The sequence below is a fragment of the Schistocerca gregaria genome, unplaced genomic scaffold (genome assembly GCF_023897955.1).
Source record: "Schistocerca gregaria isolate iqSchGreg1 unplaced genomic scaffold, iqSchGreg1.2 ptg000449l, whole genome shotgun sequence".
Taxonomy (NCBI): domain Eukaryota; kingdom Metazoa; phylum Arthropoda; class Insecta; order Orthoptera; family Acrididae; genus Schistocerca; species Schistocerca gregaria.
Window position 1 is genome coordinate 613,327 of NW_026061870.1, and position 22,179 is coordinate 635,505.

The window sequence follows — 22,179 nt, forward strand, 5'->3', positions numbered from 1 at the left end:
CACTGTGTTATTATGTAAAGGTGGATTCACACTAGACGGAACGTAACCGTCACGTCGAAAGTCACTGTAGTTCAGACTGTGGCATTCACACATGCTGTCAACGGAACGTCATCGATACGTCAGATCACGTCGAGGTTTATTGGGAAAAATGTTTCGATGGGCCACTGACGGAGTCATGTGATATTTCCCTGTTCTTGCCGGCGACTAGCACTTCCATATTTGTTTTGTTTAGTTCAGCAAAATGGCCCATGCAGACATACTTTAGGCAAAGCATCAGCTTCTGCCATGGTGATATTGGATGCCTAAATCTGTAATGTCTCTTCGTAATTTTTATTTGTATGTTGCATAATAAGCACAAAAAACATTCTGAAATATTTATAGAACGATACTCCCTCTCTTCCAGCTCCTTGTAAAGAAGTTATTGAAAAGGCTGTATATGTAAGGATAATAACTGATCATTTTAGATCACATAATTTGCTATCAAAAGTAAAATTCGGCTTTAGAAATTGTTTAACAACTGAGAATGCTATATTTTATTTTCTCTGTGAGGTACTGGATGGGTTAAACAAAAGGTTTCGAACGCTAGGCATATTTTTTGATTTAACAAAGGCGTTTGATTGTGTTGATCATAAAATATTGCTCCAGAAGTTGGACCATTAAGGAATATGGAGAGCAGCTCACAACTGGTTCACGTCTTACTTTAGCAACAGACAGCAAAAGATCATTATTCACAATGCTGAGGATGGCTGTGATGTGGGGTCTGAGTGGGGTACGGTCAAGTGGGGGGTACCCCAGGGATCAGTGCTGGACCACTCCTGTACCTTATTTATACCTAAATGATATGCCCTCTAGTTTTACAGGTAACTCTAAAATATTTCTGTTTGCTGTAGTAAAGGATGTTGTGTGCAACATTGACTCGGTTTCAAACAGTTCAGTTCATGACATAAGTTCTTGGCTTGTAGAAAATAATATAAGGCTAAATCACAGTGAGACTCAGTTTTTACCGTTTCTAACACACTATTCAACAAGACCAGACGTTTTAATTTCACAGAATGGGCATATGAATAGTGAAACCGAACAGTTCAGATTTCTAGGTGTACAGATAGATAGTAAACTGTCGTGGAAAGCCCACGTTCAGGATCTTATTCAGAGACTTAATTCTGCCATTTTTACGATTCGAAGGATATCTGAAGTGAGTGATCGACCGGAAAATTGGAGCGCTTTGCTTATTTTCCTTTACTTATGTCGTATGGTATTATATTTTGGGGTGAATCTTCCCATTCTAAAAGGATATTTTTGTCTCAGGAACGAGAGGTTCGGGCAATAAGTGGTGTACATTCACGAACCTCTTGTCGACCAGTGTTCACAAGTCTGGATATTTTGACATTGGCCTCTTATATTCCTTAGTGTCATTTCTTGTTAACAGTATTAGTTTATTCCCATGAATAAGCAGCTTTCACTCAGTTAATACTCGGCAGAAATCAAACCTGCATTTGGATCAGACTTCCTTAATTCTTGTGCAATATACTGCTGCATCCATTTTCAATAAGCTACCAGTAGTATTCAAAAATCTTATCAGTAATCCACGCACTTTCAAATCTAAACTGAAGAGTTTCCTTATGGGTCTCTCCTTCTATTCTGTCAAGGAGTTCCTTGAAAATTCGGCTGATTTTTGCTGTATTTTTGATTGGTTTGAATTTTTTTTGGGTTCATAATTTATTTTGTCTGTTATTACTTTCATGTTGTAATTTCATGTACTGACACGTTCCATGACCTTGGAGATTTTCTCCTCAATTTGGTCCTACGGAACTTGAAGTGAAAATAAATAAATAAAAAATGTGGAATCCCATTCACAGTCCCGATTTTTTAACATTTTTTTCCTAATACAGACTCTTTTTGCTCGCTGTTCCTGGTCCTCAAAAATGGTTCAAATGGCTCTGAGCACTATGGGACTTAACTTCTGAGGTCATCAGTCCCCTAGAACTTATAACTACTTAAACCTAACTGACCTAGGACATCACACATATCCATACCAGAGGCAGGATTCGAACCTGCGACCGCAGCAGTCGCGCGGTTCCAGACTGAAGCGCCTAGAACCGCTCGGCCTCTCCGAGCGGCTCCTGTTCCTCATCATCATCAAATGCAACAGCAATCATTGCAAACCGCTTTAAATTAAATTTTGGCATTTTATTACGATGTACTGTGAACTACGAAATAGCGCCTCTGGTGGTTATTTTGTGAATCAGGTGTAACGTCACGACGTTCTGTTCTTTCGACTCTGTGTAGTGTGAATTCCTCTGACCGTCGGCTCTCCAAAACGTGACGGTTACGTGACTGTGATGTTCCCTCAAGTGTGAATCCACCTTTACAAGAGCGTATATGATATATGAAGATGGTATCTGTTCTTTCGGACATGTCCGAAAGAACAGATACCATCGGTGACCATGCAGCTCTCTTAGAACGAAATGATAACTAAATCAAGACGCTAAGCTGTCGACAGGCGTTGATATACCGGGTGATCAAAAAGTCAGTATAAATTTGAAAACTTAATAAACCACGGAATAATGTAGATAGAGAGGTAAAAATTTACACACATGCTTGGAATGACATGGGGTTTTACTAGAACCAAAAAACACCCCATATGGCTAGACGCGTGAAAGATCTCTTGCGCGCGTCGTTTGGTGATGATCGTGTGCTCAGCTGCCACTTTCGTCATGCTTGGGCTCCCAGGTCCCCAGACCTCAGTCCGTGCGATTATTGGCTTTGGTGTTACCTGAAATGGCAAGTGTATCGTGATCGACTGACATCTCTAGGGATGCCGAAAGACAACATCCGACGCCAATGCCTCACCATAACTCCGGACATGCTTTACAGTGCTGTTCACAACATTATTCCTCGAGCACAGCTATTGTTGAGGAATAATGGCGGACATATTGAGCATTTCCTGTAAAGAACATCATCTTTGCTTTGTCTTACTTTGTTATGCTAATTATTGCTTTTCTGATCAGATGAAGCGCCATCTGTCGGACATTTTTTTAAACTTTTGTCTTTTTTTGTTCTAATAAAATCCCATGTCATTTCAAGCATGTGTGTCAATTTGTACCTCTCTATCATTATCATTCCGTGATTTATTCAGTTTACAAATTTATACTGACTTTTTGATCACCCAGTACATCAACAGGGACAGTTGAAAATGTATGCCCCAACCGGGACTGTAACCTGGGATCTCCTGCTTACCATGGCAGACGCTCTATCCATCTGAGCCACCAAGGGCACAAAGAGTAGTGCGACTGCAGGGATTTATCCCTTCCACTCTTCCCAAGAGACACACATACCCAACTTAATGTGCACACACTACATTCGTAGTGCCCCAGCCCATTACTCCCGACAGACAATCTTACCGAGTCCCGTAAGACTTCGGGCAATGCGTGTGCATCCAGCACACATAAAGGAGGTCAATGGCCGGTTAGCCTTAACATGTCCGAAAGAACAGGAACCGACCATTGACCTCCTTCATCTGTGCTGGATGCACACGCATTGCCCAAACTCTTATGGGACTCGGTAAGATTGTCTGCCGCCAGTAATGAGCTTAATGAACAGGGGCACTACTATGGTGTGGACATTAAGTTGGGCATGTGGGTCTTACGGGCGGAGTGGAAGGGATTGATCGCTGCAGTCGCACTGTCCTCTGTGCCCTCCGTGGCTCAGGTGGATAGAATGTCTGCTATGTAAGCAGGAGATCCCGGGTTCGAGGCCAGCTGCTGGTGGCCGAGCGGTTCTAGGCGCTTCAGTCTGGAACCGCACGACCGCTACGGTCGCAGATACAAATCCTGCCTCGGGCATGGATGTGTGTGATGTTCTTAGGTTAGTTAGGTTTACTTAGTTCTAAGTTCTAGGGGACTGATGAACTCTGCTCAGAGCCATTTGAACCATTTTTTGCCTCAGGTATGGATGTGTATGATGTCCTTAGGTTAGTTAGGTTTAAGCCGTTCTAAGTTCTAGGGGACTGATGACCTGATATGTTAAGTCCCATAGTGCTGACAAGGGAAACTCCCCCCGCCATCTCCCCCCCCCCTCCCCCCTCGCTCCTGAGCTCACACTGTCCTTGATGTTGCCTATCTTGCTCATGGACTACTCAGTTTGTATATTTTGCTTATTTTTTTCATAGTTCCACACAACTTCTTCCTGTTTTTTCGATTGATCTGTGTTCAGTTTTTCGAGACCTATCCACTGTACCAACTCATAACTAAATCTGAGGGGGGGTGCGATGGGGAGGTTACTTTGTCAGTGCAATTTGAACCGGGTTCGAGTCCCGGTCGGGGAACACATTTCCAACTGTCCCTGTTGATGTATATCAATGCCTGTCGACAGCTTAGGGTCTCGATTTAAGTATCGTTTCATTTTACGAGAGTGGGCCAGAATAGGCGGGTACTGACCACATCGATGCGCAGGAACTGCTTGGCGTGGTGGAAGCAGGCCTGCAGCAGCTCGGGCAGGTCGTAGTGCTCCGCGGCGCAGATGAGGCCCGGGATGTTGGAGCAGGTGAGCGGGCACGAGCCGGTGTGCAGGTAGTCCAGCAGGATGCGGAACGTCTCCGGGTCGAACTCGATGATGGGGAACTGCCGCACCAAAACACACATACACTGCACCACTGCTATGTTACGCACTGAACGTTTACATTGTTTTAAGGAAGGCGATGGCATACAGCTTTTAAATATATTTTTTAAAAACAAGATTGGGCACAATATTTGTATGCAGCCTTACTGAAACACCTAGTTTCGTTCAAACAACATACCATCCTCAGGCATAAAAAAATTGGCCAGCTGAGAGTAGGCCATCTGGGGGAACCGTACAAACTTAATTATTATATAAGACACTTCATCCATTATCCAAATTGAAGATCGGGATGATTTCTGCCTGTTAAAATTGAAACAAATGAGCCCTCGGTCACTATTATTTTTAGTCTTATTCACCAGGTTTCAACACTTCTAAGAGTGCCTTCATCAGAATTAAAACAATTAAAATGGCCTATAACATAGTTTCAAATTTATAGGAAAATACATCTTTATATAAAAAGTGTAAGTACTAACTAACAACAAAAAACAGAGACAGTAGTTACTTGTCACATATAAAATATTTCACAAGCCAGAAGGGCTTTAGTCACAAAATATATAAGAAGGAATGCCTGAAGGCGAGCCATTATGAGCTGCTTTTTTTTAAATTTTTTAAGCTCATTTTGTTCGTTGTATCTGCTCGGGGTGGACGTCGCAAGACACCCGTTTCAGTTCATCGTTGATCCATTAACTCAGTTATTTTTATTACAGAGGGCAGCTAACCTTTATTTTTTATTATTTTTTTAAATCTCATTTTGTTCGGTTTCGTTCGTTGCACCTGCTCGGGGCGGTCGTTGTAAGACATCCATTTAAGTTTATTGTTGATCTGTTAACTCAGTTTTTTTTATTACAGAGGGCACATCACCCTCTGACCGAACACGCTGAGCTACCGTGCCGGCAAGGTTGCAACGGACTGAGGCGCCCGCGTTAACAAGTGCGGGCAACATGACATTGCATCGAGAGTGCCATCTAGTAGCCGCATGCACAAACTTGCCTACTTGACATCCAAGTGTAGACAGACGAAAAAAATTTACTTCTTCGGCGGCTCTTTGGTAACGTGCTGACCTATGAAAAAGCGTCTATTAGACGCTCTGTTTATTGCCGGCACGGTAGCTCAGCGCGTTCGGTCTGAGCGTTAGCTGCCCTCTGTAATAAAAAAAAAAACTGTGTTAATAGGTAAACAGCGAACTTAAACGGATGTCTTACGACGTCCGCCCCGAGCAGATGCAACGAACAAACTGAGATTGAAAAAGAAAAAAAAAAAAAAGAAAATTATAATGAATATTGTTCAGTGCATAATGTAAAAAGCAATATTTTGTTCAACAGCGACAGAAAAAGTGGCATTTTGTCTTCAACAGAGCTTAGAAGTACAGTTTGAAGCATAAAAACGTCATTATAGAAAATACAGGAAGGGCTGAATGACACAGCTTGCAGAAAGCGATATAACATGAAATATAGCCAATAAACCATATAATAAATGAAAAATTATGAGTTAATTTAGATGGATTGCCAGCACGGTAGGTCAGCGTGTTCGGTCAGAGAGCCGGGTGGCCTCTGTAATAAAAAACTGAGTGGAAGGATCAACCACCGCACTTGAACAGGATGTCTTGCGGCGTCCGCAACGACCAAACAAAACGATAAAAAAAACCATTTCGGCAAACTGCACAACGAGAAATTAAATGTCAAGTAACGGCTTTGTACCGTTGAACAAATTTTTATTGCTGATCATTGAGAATGAGGCTATCATTTCGAGAAAGATATTTAAAAATCTCTAATTCTTCCAGAATATCTAATTTACCTCCTTTCTTGTCGGTGTTCAAAATGATGAAAACGCAAATAGCTTTAGGCGAGTGATCTGTAATCAGAAGACGGTCGGCAAAGGACGAATTTTGGGGGCTAGTGCCATTTCTTCTTAAAAGGTGTTGTTTATATCTGGTTTTAAAGATACATCCAGTTTGTCCTATGTATTTTTGCCTGTTATCGACGTTCATACTCGCAAAACAATGCTCACAGGATTCCAATATTTTCATGAATGTTTTAATTTCAAGTCAGAAGTCGGGTAACAAATGACAAAAGAGTTTTCTTTTCGTGTGATGTAATTATAAATTAACAATTTTCAGATTTTTTTTCCTTTCCTTGTACTGTGAAATCTTTGTTCATATAAAATTTCATGATTGTAAGTCAAGGGGGACTACCTTCTAGATTTTAATTATTGATTTTTCGAGTGTGACGTAAGTGACACATCGTCTGTTTACATTTTTACAGCACTAAACGACTACATACCTCCGGGCGTGATTCGTTACTGAGAAAAAGATGGTTTAACAGACGGACGGAGAGACAGTCTGATAACAAATGACAAAAGAAATTTTTTTTCTGATATAATTACAAATTAACAATATTCATTTTTTTCTTTTACTTGTACTGTGAAGTCTTTGTTCTTGTGAACTCTTATGATTCTACGTCGAGGAGTAGCTTCTAGGTTTTAATGATTGAGTTTCCGAGTATCAAAATGTGTAACATAAATGACAATACAAATACAAATGTAACATAAATGACAATATCTTTTGCTTGCAGTGACTCAGAAGCTTAAAATTTTTACAGGACTAAACGACTACAGACCTCAGGGTGTGTCATAAATTTCCACTTGATACATCTACTCGTTCCTGAGAAACATGGGGCTTAACAGATGTAAGGACAGACAAACAGTCAGATGCCAAATGAAACAAACAATTTTTTCATGTGATATATTTGCAAATTTTCCGTTGGTTGTACAGTGAAACCTTGCTTCTTGGTAAATTTCGTGACTAGAGTAAAGGAAAGCACCATGCGGGTTTTGATGAGTGAGTTTTCGAGTACCGAAACATGCGACATAAATGGCTGTATCTTTCGGTTGAACTGACTTAGAAGCTTACATTTTTTACACCACCACATGAATGTAGAGATAAATGTGACATAAATTTCAGCACTGACAGGTCTATCTGTCTCTGAAAGATAGGGCTATAACAGACCGATGGACAGCCAGTCTGATAACAAATGAGGAAATTTTTTTCTTGCTGTATAGCTACAAATTAACAATTTTGCAATTTTTTTTCCTTTTGTTGCAGTGTGCAACCTTGATCTTGCCAAATTTTATGATTCTAGGTCAACGGGAAGTATCGCGTATGTTTTATGAGTGAGTTTGCGAGTATCAAAATATATTACATAAATTGCCATATCATTTATTGTGTTAAACTTAGAGGCTTCACTTTTTTACACCGCTAAGGGATCGTAGTCGTTAATAATTTTATAAGTCTACCCGTTCCTAAGACAAAGAGTTCTTAACAGTCGGACAGACATACAAGAAAGTGGTCCTATGTGGGTGACGTTTCCACTTGCTGTAGTATGGAACCATAAAAATGACACTAATCACAGGGCATGTTGCACTGATGATCTTGTGTACAAAGGTCAGTGTTATACACTGACTATAATGAAAATACAGAATGATGTTGACTACAATTGCACTGAACTTACGGAATACAGTTAATGTACAACACTGATCCATGTACAAATAACCATATTCTTATTGATGCGCTGGGATTTTGGAACCCGATAAAGTTGTGTGCTTCAGCGGCGTGGTGCAGTTATTTCAATTGGACACCACTTCGGCGGTTTTCCTGTCCCTGAGCGAACAACATCTGTTGCACCTAGACCTGACGTTGCTTAATTTCGGGGATCGGGCGAGAACCAGTGTTTACAACGTGTGCAGGGCGTTGGCGTCTTGCAACGTATGCTGCGTACGAACATTGTGAAATACCAGGAATAAAACGGTCTATTAACAAACAGCCAGCACGGATTCATAACGTATTGGACTTGCCAAATACGCACATCAAAAAAAGTTTTGCATCACCTCGGTTCCGAGAGTTCCGGAATCTGTACAAAAAATTGGAATAGAGATCGACATAAACATCATTTTTTTTCCTTCGCTTTTTATTGCTCATGAAAACCAAACACTTCATGTTGTATCACCATACAGCGAGACCTTCAGAGGTGGTGGTCGAGATTGCTGTACACACCGGTACCTCTAATACCCAGTAGCACGTCCTCTTGCATTGATGCATGCCTGTGTTTGTCGTGGCATATTGTCCACAAGTTCATCAAGCCAGATTGTCCCACTCCTCAATTGCGATTCGGCGTAAATCCCTCAGAGTGGTTGGTGGATCATGTCGCCCATAAACAGCTATTTTTAATCTATCCCAGGCGTGTTCGATAGGGCTCATGTCCAGAGAACATGCTAGCCACTGTACTCGAGCGATGCTATCCTGAAGGAAGTCCAACGATGGAGGCGCGAACTGCCGTCCATGAAGACGAATGCCTCACCAATATGCTGCCGATATGGTTGCACTATCAGTCAGAAGATGGCATTCACGTATCGTACAGCAGCTACGGCACCTTCCATGATCACCAGCGGCGTACGTCGGCCCGGCGTAATGCAACCCCAAAACAGCAGAGAACCTCCATCTTGCTGTACTGGCTGAACAGTGTGTCTAAGGCGTTCACCCTGACCGGGTTGCCTCCAAACGCGTCTCCAACGATTGTCTGGTTGAAGTTATACGCGACACTCATCGGTGAAGGGAACGTGATGCCAATCCTGAGTGGTCCATTCGGCATGTTGGGCCCAACTGTACCGAATTACATGGTGTCGTGGTTGAAAAGATGGACCTCGCCATGGACGTTTGGAGTGAAGCTACGCATCATGCAGCCTACTGCACATGTTAGTTTGAGTCGTAACACGACGTCCTGTGGCTGCACGAAAAGCATTATTAAACATGGTGGCGTTGCTGTCAGGGTTCCTGCGAGCCATAATCCGTAGGTAGCCGTCATGTACTGCAGTATTAGCCCTTGGGCGGCCTGAGCGAGGCATGTCATCGACAGTTCCTGTCTCTATCTTCCCCATGTTCGAGCAACACCGTTTGGTTCGCTCCGAGACGCCTGGACACTTCCCTTGTTGAGAGCCGTCCATGGCACTAAGTAACAATGCGGATGCGATTGAACCGCGGTATTGACCGTCTAGGCATGTTTGAACTTCAGACAACACGAGCCGTGTACCTCCTTCCTGGTGGAATGGCTGGAACTGATCGGCTGTCAGACCCCCTCCGTCTAATTGGCGCTGCTCTTGCATGGTTGTTTACATCTTTCGGACTGTGTCTGTGAAACAATATCCACAGTCAACGTCTAACTTCTGGAGTCCTGGGAACCAGGGTGATGCAAAACTTTTTTTGATGTGTGTAAAACTGCGTCATTACTCATACGGCGTCTTGAATATATCAAAGCTGATACCAATTATTTTCTCCATACGACCATGGAAGGTAGGGGCTTCCCCGTATGTTTGTAGATGTAGTTCTGCGCTAGATTCATGGAGAACATTCGAGGTTGAATGATGGGCAGTAATCGATGAAAACTCATTTCTATCGAACGTTTCGTGAGGCAAGGAGACCCTTTGTCTGCCGTTTTATTTGCAATTGTCCTTGAGCCAGCTGTGCTTGGTCTCCGCCGATTCTTGGAAGGGTTTATTTATGGATTACGAGGTTCCGATGTTGTGCATATGCTGATAGTGTCATATTCCTGGCGAGGTCAGGGGATGACATACAGACGGCGCTGCGATGGTTTCAACAGTACGGTACAGTGGCTAGTAGTATCATCTGTAAGCGGAAGATGAAGTATATGGATGTGGCCAGGGGGCTGTCCCTGGGAGCGGCAGTGTCCATCAATGACGTATCAGCGCTCAAATATGTAGGGGTCCTACTTAATGACCACATTCAACGCTCTGCATCCGTCACATATTACAACAGGTACGTCCATTGGTGTGACTCCACGATGGACATGTTCCAGCAGGCACAGCACATTAATGTCTTATGACCTTCCTAATTAATCCATTTCGACCATGTGCTACCGACCGCCATTACGATTGCTTCCAGGGTACAAGCTGCATTTGGACATCTCGTGAGTAGAATTAGGTAATAAACCACTTCGGTTGTGAATAGTTTTATTGGTTCAGTGACGACTGGTTTCGGGCGATTATAAGCCCGCCGTTAGGTGAACAAGACTGCAGTGGGAAAATGGAGAAACTATAATAAGAGACTGTACGCCATTTAAATCTTGTTTGTTGTAATACAGGGAATTCACAGCCAAACTGTAAATATGAAAGTGATATGGTCAGGTTAGAATGAAACACAGTTATCACCTGCCTACCTTCCACGCTACCCTCCAGTACTAAATTGCGATCCCTTGATGCATCAGAACGTGTCCTACCTACCGATTCCTTCTTTTAGTCAAGCTGTCCCACAAATTGCTCTTCTCCCCAATTTTATTCATTACCTCCTCGTTAGTTATGTGATCCACCCATCTAATCTTCAGCATTCTTCTGTAGTGCCACATATCGAAAGCTTCTATTTTCTTCTAGTCTGAACTGTTTATCGTCCATGTTTCACTTCCATACAAGGCTACACTCCATACTTTCGGAAAAGATTTCCTGACACTTTAATCTATAATCGATGTTAACAAAGTTCTCTTAGTCAGAAACGCCTTCCTTGCCAGAGCCAATCTACATTTTATATCCCCTCTACTCCGACCATCATCAGTTATTTTGCTCCCCAAATAACAAAACTCATTTACTACTTTAAGCGTTTCATTTTCCAATCTAATGTCCTCAGCATCACCTGATTTAATTCGATTACATCCCATTATCCACGTTTTACTTTTGGTTATGTTCATGTTAGACCTTCCTTTCAAGATACTGATCATTCCGTACAGCTGCTCTTCCAGACCCTTTGCTGTCTCTTACAGAATTACAAAGTCGTCGGCAAACCTCAAAATTTTTATTTCTTCTCCATGGATTTTAATTCCTACTCCAAATTTTTCTTTTGGTTCCTTTATTGCCTGCTCAATATACAGACTGAAGAACATCGGGGATAGGCTACAACCCCGTTTCACTCCCTTCTTAATCACTGCTTCCCTTTCATGCCCCTCGACTCTTAAGACTGCCATCTGGTTTCTGTACAAATTGTAAACAGTCTTTCGCTCACTGTATTTTACCGCTGCCACCTTCAGAATCTGAAAGAGTGTATTCCAGTCAACATTGTCAAAAGCTTTCTGTAAATAGGTATACAAATGCTAGAAACGTAGGTTTGCCTTTCCTTAATCTACTAAGGTAAGTCGTAGGATCAGTTGTGCCTCGCGTGTTGCAACATTACTACGGAATCCAAACTGATCTTTCCCGAGGTCGTCTTCAACCAATTTTTCTATTCGTCTGTAAAGAATTCGTATTAGTATTTTGCAACCGTGACTTATTAAATTGATGGTTCGGTAATTTTCACACCTGTCAACACCTGGCCATATCAACTCATGTTTACGACTGGGCAGTGAATTCCCACTATTAGCCTACTATAATAAACAAGTGTTAGTGGTAAAGAGTCTCTTATTATACTTTCTCCGTTTTCCTACTGCAGTCTTGTTCACCTGGAGATGGACTTATAATCACCAGAAACCGGTCTTGATTGAACCAATAAGACTATTTACAATTGAAGCGGTTTATTATCTGATTATACGATGCTCTGTTGTGGATGTCCTGTTAACCAAATTTTATTCCGTGAGTGGTGACCCTGTTTTTAAAATTACTTACGCTTTGACATTGTCCTCATGTGAAAGCGAGGTAGGTTCGACCAATGTTAGGAACAGAGTGGAGGCGCTGTTTCTGGGAAAGATGCGCCGACTATGGCGTTCTGAGCAAGTCAGCCTGGTCGGCAGTGTCATCGATAAACTGGTGCTACCTTCACTGCACCCTCGCCTCCAGTCGCTGTCGGTCATATTTCGCCGCCACTCAATCACATTCGTACGTTTGTAACTGATTATAGTTACCGGCTGGGTGATCTGCCTTCTAGTCTGCCCCCGGTAGCTGAGTGCTTTTTCTGCGCTCAGGGACTGGGTGTCGTGTTGTCCTAATCACCACTGTGGTGTCACCGCGAGACACCACACTTGCTAGGTGGTAGCCTTTAAATCGGCCGCGGTCCGGTGGTATACGTCGCCACTATCAGTAATTGCAGACCGAGCGCCGCCACGAGGTAGGTCTAGAGAGACTTCCTAGCACTCCCCCCAGTTGTACAGCCGACTTTGCTAGCGATGGTTCACTGACTTCTACGCTCTCATTTGCCGAGACGACAATTAGCATAGCCGTTAGCTACGTTATTTGCTACGACCTAGCAAGGCGCCAGTATCCGTACTATTGATATTGTGAATCATGTACCATAAAGAGCAACGTTCTCCATTAATGGATTAAAGTTAAGTATTCCACCAGATACGTCCGTTTTTCTCAATTCCAATTCGCTTGTCATGTTCCAGACCTCACGCCTGCCTGCGTGAGCTGAGACGCGTGCATTTCGGCCTCCTCTAGAAAAACACGGTTGGCTCTCCTGCCAACCATAACAACCATCATTTCATCTCCATCGACGCGCAAGTCGAAAGACTTGCACCAGGCGAGCGGCCTACCCGACGGGAGGCCCTCGTCACACGACATTAAAACCAGAGAGGTGGTTGGCCTCTGTAATAAAAAACTGAGTGGAAGGATCAACAAAACGAACTTGAACGGGTGTCATGTGGCGCCCGCAACGACCAAACACAACGATCAACAACGCAGAATGTCAATCCTAAGGGCCCGGGTTCGATTCCCGGCTGGGTCGGAGATTTTCTCCGCTCAGGGTGTTGTGTTGTCCCGATCATCGTCATTTTATCCCCATTGACGCGCAAGTTGGCGAAGTGGCGTGAGATCGAAAGACTTACAACCGGCGGACGGTCTACCCAACGGGAGGCCCTAGTCACACCACATTTACATTTACCTGCCTTCTACACGATCGTCCATGGCCAAGGACTGTTATCGCCAGTTACAGAGGAACCGCTGCGCAAATGTGGTTGAACGACGCCACCAGGCCATGCATTGGGAGAGGGTATGACGTGATCGAGCGGTCTTTGTTAGACCTCCACTAAGTTAGGGGGTGCCTGGCTCAGAGGGCATCTATCCCTCCTCCCCCCAGCACTGTCTGAGCTTAACTTCTGACCTCCGCGGATGGGAGAGCGCGTCGCAGATTGCGCGGATTTTATTTCTTTTTGCTTTTCCTTTTTTTTCAATTCTTTACCCAGAATTTATATATTTTCTTTCTCTGTCGTCTATGTGTTCCACATAATTTCATGATAATAGTGAATATTACAAAAACACAACGCAAATAAATAAATAACAACAACGGCTTCCACTTCTGTTGATTTCTGTGTCTCCCGCTTCCCCAAGCACCACAGGCTCGGTGGAGGTGAGGGGGACAGTGTTGCCAGGGCTCGGGTTTCGACCTCTGCCCACTTTGTCCCCCGAGCCCCTACCGGTCCACTATGGTCGCCGCCCCCCCCCCCCCCGCCAAAAAAGATAAAATAAAATTAGAAATAAAGTAAAAAGGGGCTTCCTCATTTTTCTCTGTTTTTTTTTGCTCATTGTTATTTTACTTCGTTTCCTCAGATTTCTCAAAAAAAAAAGAAAGAAAAAAGAAAGGTGACTGCTCGGATACAGCAGGCAACGGCCTTGCTGCAGTGGATACACCGGTTTCCGTGACGTGAGATCACCGAGGTTAAGCGCTGTTGGGCGTGACGGTACTTGGATGGGTGACCATCCAGCTGCCATGCGCTGTTGCCATTTTTCGGGGTGCACTCAGCCTCGTGATGCCTATTGAGGAGCTACTCGACCGAATAGTAGCACCTTCGGTCAAGAATACCATCATAACAACTGGGAGAGCGGTGTGCTGACCCCACGCCCCTCCAATCCGCATCCTACTATGAGGATGACACGGCGGTCGAATGGTCCCGGTAGGCCACTCGCTGCCTGAAGACGGAGTGCTCGCATACAGCGGGTAATCCGGGTTCAAGTCCCGGTCCGTCTGCCCTCTCCCCCCCCCCCCCCTCCCCCAAAAAAGTGATCAACGCGACAGAATGTCAACCCTAAGGGCCCAGGTTCGATTCCTGGCTACGTCTGAGATTTTCTCCACTCAGGGACTGGGTGTTGTGTTGTCCTTATCACCGTTATTTCATCCCTATTGACGCGCAAGTCGACGAAGTGGCGTCAAATCGAAAGGCTTGCGCCCGGCGGACGGTCAACCTAACGGGAGCCCCTAGTCACACCACATCTACATTACCTGCCTTCTACACGATCGCCCATGGCCAAGGACTGTCATCGCCAGTTACAGAGGCACCACCGTGCAAATTCGGTTGAACGACGCCACCCTGCCGTGCGATGGGAGAGGGTATGAAGTGTTGCCCACCTACGCTTTACCGCACAGAAGTGCGGATTTCTTGGTACGTGGCCTTGAATGACAAATTCCGTAATCGTCAACGATTAGGCTCCACTCATCTGGTCGTCGCGCCTCTGTGTCCACGTATCATAGCAGAGCCTACTTGATCCTGACTCACGTCGGTTCACATGTGATACGGCGGCTGTGTGTTGGCTGCTGACATAAGAAATGTTAACCCTCCTGTTACGACAGCCTCCCGCGTCGATTATTTCTGACGCTCAGTTTCAGCCGCATCTCGTCTACTTCCCAGCTGCCAGGACATATGAAGTCAACTGGTTTATACACTCCTGGAAATGGAAAAAAGAACACATTGACACCGGAGTGTCAGACCCACCATACTTGCTTCGGACACTGCGAGAGGGCTCTACATGCAATGATCACACGCACGGCACAGCGGACACACCAGGAACCGCGGTGTTGGCCGTCGAATGGCGCTAGCTGCGCAGCATTTGTGCACCGCCGCCGTCAGTGTCAGCCAGTTTGCCGTGGCATACGGAGCTCCATCGCAGTCTTTAACACTGGTAGCATGCCGCGACAGCGTGGACGTGAACCGTATGTGCAGTTGACGGACTTTGAGCGAGGGCGTATAGTGGGCATGCGGGAGGCCGGGTGGACGTACCGCCGAATTGCTCAACACGTGGGGCGTGAGGTCTCCACAGTACATCGATGTTGTCGCCAGTGGTCGACGGAAGGTGCACGTGCCCGTCGACCTGGGACCGGACCGCAGCGACGCACGGATATACGCCAAGACCGTAGGATCCTACGCAGTGCCGTAGGGGACCGCACCGCCACTTCCCAGCAAATTAGGGACACTGTTGCTCCTGGGGTATCGGCGAGGACCATTCGCAACCGTCTCCATGAAGCTGGGCTACGGTCCCGCACACCGTTAGGCCGTCTTCCGCTCACGCCCCAACATCGTGCAGCCCGCCTCCAGTCGTGTCGCGACAGGAGTGAATGGAGGGACGAATGGAGACGTGTCGTCTTCAGCGATGAGAGTCGCTTCTGCCTCGGTGCCAATGATGGTCGTATGCGTGTTTGGCGCCGTGCAGGTGAGCGCCACAATCAGGACTGCATACGACCGAGGCACACAGGGCCAACACCCGGCATCATGGTGTGGGGAGCGATCTCCTACACTGGCCGTACACCTCTGGTGATCGTCGAGGGGACACTGAATAGTGCACGGTACATCCAAACCGTCATCGAACCCATCGTTCTTCCATTCCTAGACCGGCAAGGGAACTTGCTGTTCCAACAGGACAATGCACGTCCGCATGTATCCCGTGCCACCCAACGTGCTCTAGAAGGTGTAAGTCAACTACCCTGGCCAGCAAGATCTCCGGATCTGTCCCCCATTGAACATGTTTGTGACTGGATGAAGCGTCGTCTCACGCGGTCTGCACGTCGAGCACGAACGCTGGTCCAACTGAGGCGCCAGGTGGAAATGGCATGGCAAGCCGTTCCACAGGACTACATCCAGCATCTCTACGATCGTCTCTATGGGAGAATAGCAGCCTGCATTGCTGCGAAGGTGGATATACACTGTACTAGTGCCGACATTGTGCATGCTCTGTTGCCTGTGTCTATGTGCCTGTGGTTCTGTCAGTGTGATCATGTGATGTATCTGACCCCAGGAATGTGTCAATAAAGTTTCCCCTTCCTGGGACAATGAATTCACGGTGTTCTTATTTCAATTTCCAGGAGTGTAGGAATGGGGCTATACTATTTCTTCCGCGACGGTGTCAAAGAAATCTTAGATTATTGGTGCTTCTTGCTGGGCAATGCTGGGCAAAATACCGGTCCTGCTTTGCCAGCTATCTCGGTTCATTGTCCATGGAGACTCCCACTAGCTGTGGTGTTCCAAGTGCGAGAAGACATAGAGTCAAGACTGATCTCAACCTATGTACACAGGGGACAGTACAACTTACCATACTAGAAAATGACATGCTCAGCTGTTGTAGAGATTGTTTTACCTAGTTAGTATGATGTTTACATAGTAATTAAGAAACAGTGATAGTATCGTGAACTTTAAAGAGTAAGGTGGCAGGTTTGCGTACACCTGCTTACAAATATTTTTTTTCACCTTTTGCTTTCTAAAGCCAAAGGCCTCGCCCCAGTGGTAACACCGGTTCCCGTCAGATCACCGAAGCGTTGTCGGGCTGGGCTGGCACTTGGATGGGTGACCATCCGGTCTGCCGAGCGCTGTTGGCAAGCGGGGTGAGCTCACCCCTTGTGCGGCAAACAGAGGAGCTACTTGTTTGAGAAGTAGCGGCTCCGATCTCTGACCACATGCCCCTCCCTATCCGCGTCCAGCGACGCCTGTGGGTTGAGGATGACACGGCGGCCGGTCGGTCCCTTTGGGCCTTCATGGCCTATTCGGAAGGAGTTTAGTTTACTTAGTTTGCTTTCTAAAAGCTTCTGGGCCGTCCTTCCTAATTAAAAAAAAAGTGTTACATGTAGTAGTCGATGTTATTCATTACAAATAATGTATTTGCTGCAATTCTTGTCGCAAATGTTACCCCGGAGGCTAGAAATCTTAACTTAACTGTCAGTCTATGTCAGCAAGTAAACACAAATGATACACTGGCAGTTCCTGTTATTCTGTTATTGGTGTCCCTGGTCAGGGTTACTGGACGGTCTTTGACTGGAACCTCGACGGTAAGTATAAACTTATGTCTTTCCCCACGTTCCCACAGGGCAACTGTCATATCCGAATACCTCACAAAACTGGAAATTGTGCGATTCGACCAGTCGGCAAAATGGAAATCCACAATGAAACCCCTTCCGAAATTTGTCAGGCGGTGATAACGATGTCTTACACGAGTACGTAAAATCTCCGTGTCTCTCACAGTGACCAGTCAACATCTGACGTTGTTCAATCCTTACCAGGCTTGGTAATAAAATTAAAAAGACGAACAACATTAAATGCGCTCTGAGAGCCTTTCTATCTGTCACAGAGAGTTGTAATTCTAATCATTTTCATACCCGCCGACGCTCTGTACTTAAACGAAATTACATTCACATTTGACCGTGTCTTCTGAGTGTTTCACATTTTGATTCAGGCAGTTTAGTAGTTACATGTTCCAGCACACGTTATTCTTTCGTAATTTCTTTTGAAGGTAGGTTAATGATTCTGTTGACCACGGAGTGAGAAACGTCTTTCAAACGAGATCGGCTCAAAAAATTCTGCGACTTTGCCCACAAAATTTTTCTTCGCTTATCTTTTACTTATTGTGCATTGTCTCCTTCGAAATACTCTCCTCTACAACTGACTGACCGCTCCAAACGCCATTTCCACATCCGGAAGCGCTATCTGCGAATTTTCGTTTATCTCGTCTATCGTTTCAAATATTCATTCTTTCATCGGGGAAATAAAAAAAAATCCGCAGGGACCAGTTCTGGAGAGTATGGAGGATGAGGCAGCACAGATTTCGTTCTTTGTGCAATAGACACGCACCAACGGGGATTAATGTGCGGGTGCGTTGTCGTGATGCGAGAGCCATGATTTGTTTCGCCATATTGCAGACCATTTTCTTCTCACATTTTCTCGCAGGCGTCGCAAAATGCCCCGATAACAGTTTGCCCCCGTGACACAAATTCATAATGAACTAATCCTTCAAAGTAAAAAGAAACTATCAGCATGGCTTTGACATTTGACCTGACCTGACGATCTCCTTTTGGTCTTGGAGAACTTCTCCCGACCCATTGTGAAGACTGATCTCGGTCTCAACATCATAACCAGAGACCCACTTCGCACCACCAGTTATGATTTTCTTAAGGAACATTTCGTTGTCATTTGCACGATCCAAAAGCTCTTCACACATTGCGATACGAAGGTCTTTCTGGTCTTGGTCCGTGAGCCGTCAAATAAAACTGTCAGCATGGATTTGACATTTGACCTATCTTGACGAGCTCTTTTTGGTCTTGGAGAACTTCTCCCGACGCATTGTGAAGATTGACCTCGGTCTCAACATCATAACCGTAGACCCACCCCTCATCACCTCCAGTTATGATTCTCTTAAGGAACATTTCGTTCTCATTTGCGCGATCCAAAAGCTCTTCTCAGATTGCGATGCGAAGGTCGTTTTGGTCTTGACCCGTGAGCCGTGCGACGAACTTGGCTGCAAGACGATGCATTCCAAGATGCTATGTCAGTTGCTATGACATGTTCCAAATGAAATGTTAGATTCTACTGCAATCTCTCCGATAGTCTTCGATTGGTAGGCACAATTTTGTTGACATTCCAGACATGAGCGTCGTCGGTAGACATCGAAGAGTGCCCTGAACGACGGTTATCTTTAACTTCTGTTCGGCCATTGTCAAACTGTATGAACCGTTCGTAGCATCGAGTACCGCTTAAGAATTCACCACCGTACGATTCCGGCATTATTTGGCGTGTCTCCGTAAAGGCTTTCTCGAGTTTCACGCAAAATTTAATGCAGACGCGTTGTTCCTGTAACTGTGCCGTCTCCAAATTTGCAGACTGTGCGACACAACGTTCTACTCAGTACAGCACTGAACAATAACCAACAGACGTACAACAATGAAACTTACGGCAGTTACACATTAAACACAGGCGTGTGCAGGGATGCCAGCCACATTTCGCTCTAACAGACCATTGACGCGAAATTACGAATGTTCCGGAATTTTTTGAACAAACTTCGTATACATGTTCAGTGTCAATATACTGTGTAAAAAAAAAGTATCAAATTTTCGTTACCATTAACTGTTCCCGACGCTTTAGTTTGAAATTTGGCTCAAATGTGTCTACAGTCTTCCTCTGTAGTGGTACAAAAGCGCAGGGCACCCTGCTACATGTTGCTTCAAACAGCAAGGCGTGGTACAGGTGAGCTCGTCGTTAAGCGCACCTAATTCAGAAACACACACAGAGAGCAATGTTTAGCCACATGCGAAAAAAGGCCACAGCTCAGATATTCATGTAAGGTATGTTGTTGTTGTCGTCTTCAGTCCAGAGACTGGTTTGATGCAGCTCTCGTAAAGCTGCATGCCCTCAGGAAAAATTATAGCTGAAGTTTCGCCTTGCTTTCAGCCGTTCGTAGTACCAGCACAGCAAGGCCATTTTGGTTAGTGTTACAAGCCCATATCAGTCAATCATCCTGACTGTTGCCCCTACTGAAAAGGCTGCTGCCCCTCTTCAGGAACCATACGTTTGTCTGGCCTCTCAACTGATATCCCTCTGTTGTGGTTGCACCTACGGTACGGCTATCTGTATCGCTGAGGCACACAAGCCTCCCCACCAACGGCAAGGTCCATAGTTCGTGGGGATGGGGATGTAAGGTATAAGGTGGACTAATGATGTGACATTGTCACCAAATTTCACCACGCCACTGTGGATGTGTTACAAGATGAGAAAGTGGCCACACCCTTTCTTACCCATATTCCACCCTTTCTTTTGACGTCTCTGCGGCAGAGGTCAGAACCGCAACTCCCAGCCTTGAAATCATGCACTTTTCTTATGAGCAGCTGGGGAAAACATTTCAGGAATACCGCCGCTAGGAATCGACGCGAAAATCCCTCACGACATGGCACAAAGGGCTTCGATGGGATCACACTTTTCCTCGGGGCGTTGATACCCTTGCATTTCGGAGTTGAAAACGACAGTCCACAGTATGATGAACAACAGGACAACTTTCTTGACAACAATGACACTGCTGACACCCCTTGGACAATTCGGTCGTTCTCTAAGGCTATCATAGGGATGTAACCCCATCGATCGCACCTCTTGGAGTGTAGCCCGACTGCAATTTTTGCTCTGGTTTACATGATGGAAGCACCAGGGGCCATCCTAATCCAATCGACAAAATTGGAACCTCATTCACAGTAGCAAAGGGTGGTTAGGTTTTTTCAGCCCTCCTGTGGCCTGCCAATGGAGCGGTGCAACATTAACTGGTGTGTGAATAAAATGGCAAAGAGGCCTCCAGCTCTCCCCCCCCCCCCCAACATTTCAGAAACATCCTCTACGCCACTCACACACCTTTGTTGATCATGTTAAACACCTACCTATCAGAGACTTCAACACCCGTTCAGTTGAGACGTGTCTCGGGACTGCTCTAGCGCCTAGCGTCTGTGGGCAGGAAATCCCATCTGAGCAGTGTTAAGGGGTTGTCTGCCCTCAGGCGCTATAGAAGACACAGGGTATAAATCAGCTGGGCGGGTGTTGTAGTTTGTCAGGTACATATTTAACATGCTCAACAAAGGTGTGTGCGTGGCACTGAGGGTGCTGCTGAACTGGCCAGGGGAGGGAGGGGGGGGGTGAGAGGAAGGGTATTTGAGGGCTCCTTCGCCGTTTATCATGCACATGTAAATGTTACACCTCTCATTGATCATGTCACAGGAGTGCTGAAAAAACATAAACACCTCTACTGCTTTGTGCTTCGGATCACATTTGAATTTCTTTGTATGGTCTTTGGTGGCTGTATGCCAGAGCAAAGGCGAAACCCCAGAGGGGTGTAGTCATGTTCAGTTTCTTATTGAACAAGTCTATGTTTTGCTGTGCATTTCTCCTTCCTCTGCTGGCACTTTCGCCTACAGCTTCGCTTTATTTCTGCTGGCATCATTTTCTTCTCTATGAAATCTTTCTGTTCCCATTTGCTCTTCCTTTGTTGTTCTACGTCCTTCACCCATAGCCTTTCTCAATACTCTATCTTTTGTTTTCATCTCCTGTCTTTTTTTCCCTCCTATTTACTCTTCCTCTGGTTACTTCTCTTATTTTCTGCACTTTTCATTTCTCTCTCTGTTTTCTTTGTAAATTGGCTTGTCTTACTTATCATACTATTTACTCTTACTATTCTATAGACCAGGGCTTCCCAACCTTTTCAGCTGGCGGACACCTTCTACAGTCGAAAATCCATGGCGGACCCCTAGTCAGACGAGAGCACAGTAATTTTAAATTTCAGAGCGAAACCCATGGGAACTGAAAGCTTCTTAATGCAAGTGCCATGTTCCCAATGACCCCTTCCTCCCCCCCCCCCCCCCCCCGAAGTATCAATAGTCTTTGGAGCTTCTTGTGATTGTTCTTCCTTTGGTCGTTCTCTCTCCTCCTTCATTTCCACTGGAAACTTCTCTTGTTTTGAAGGCGATGGAGAAACCGCACCCTTCTTCAATGATCCCGACTTCAGCCACGGATCGATGTTAGAAGTAATAAACTAGTCAAAAATCGACTTATGAAATAGGTAGTGCACTGACAAAGC

The 22,179-nt window shown here is 45.2% G+C and overlaps 1 protein-coding gene across 1 annotated transcript in view; it reads right to left on the reverse strand.

The window, feature by feature from the left end:
- LOC126312745 (serine-enriched protein-like) overlaps positions 1-22,179 on the reverse strand; it is a 172,481-nt gene that overhangs the window by 50,949 nt on the left and 99,353 nt on the right. The window contains exon 5 of the mRNA XM_049992243.1: positions 4,437-4,619. Coding sequence (XP_049848200.1) covers positions 4,437-4,619 — 183 coding nt within the window. The remainder of the gene's footprint in view (positions 1-4,436; positions 4,620-22,179) is intronic.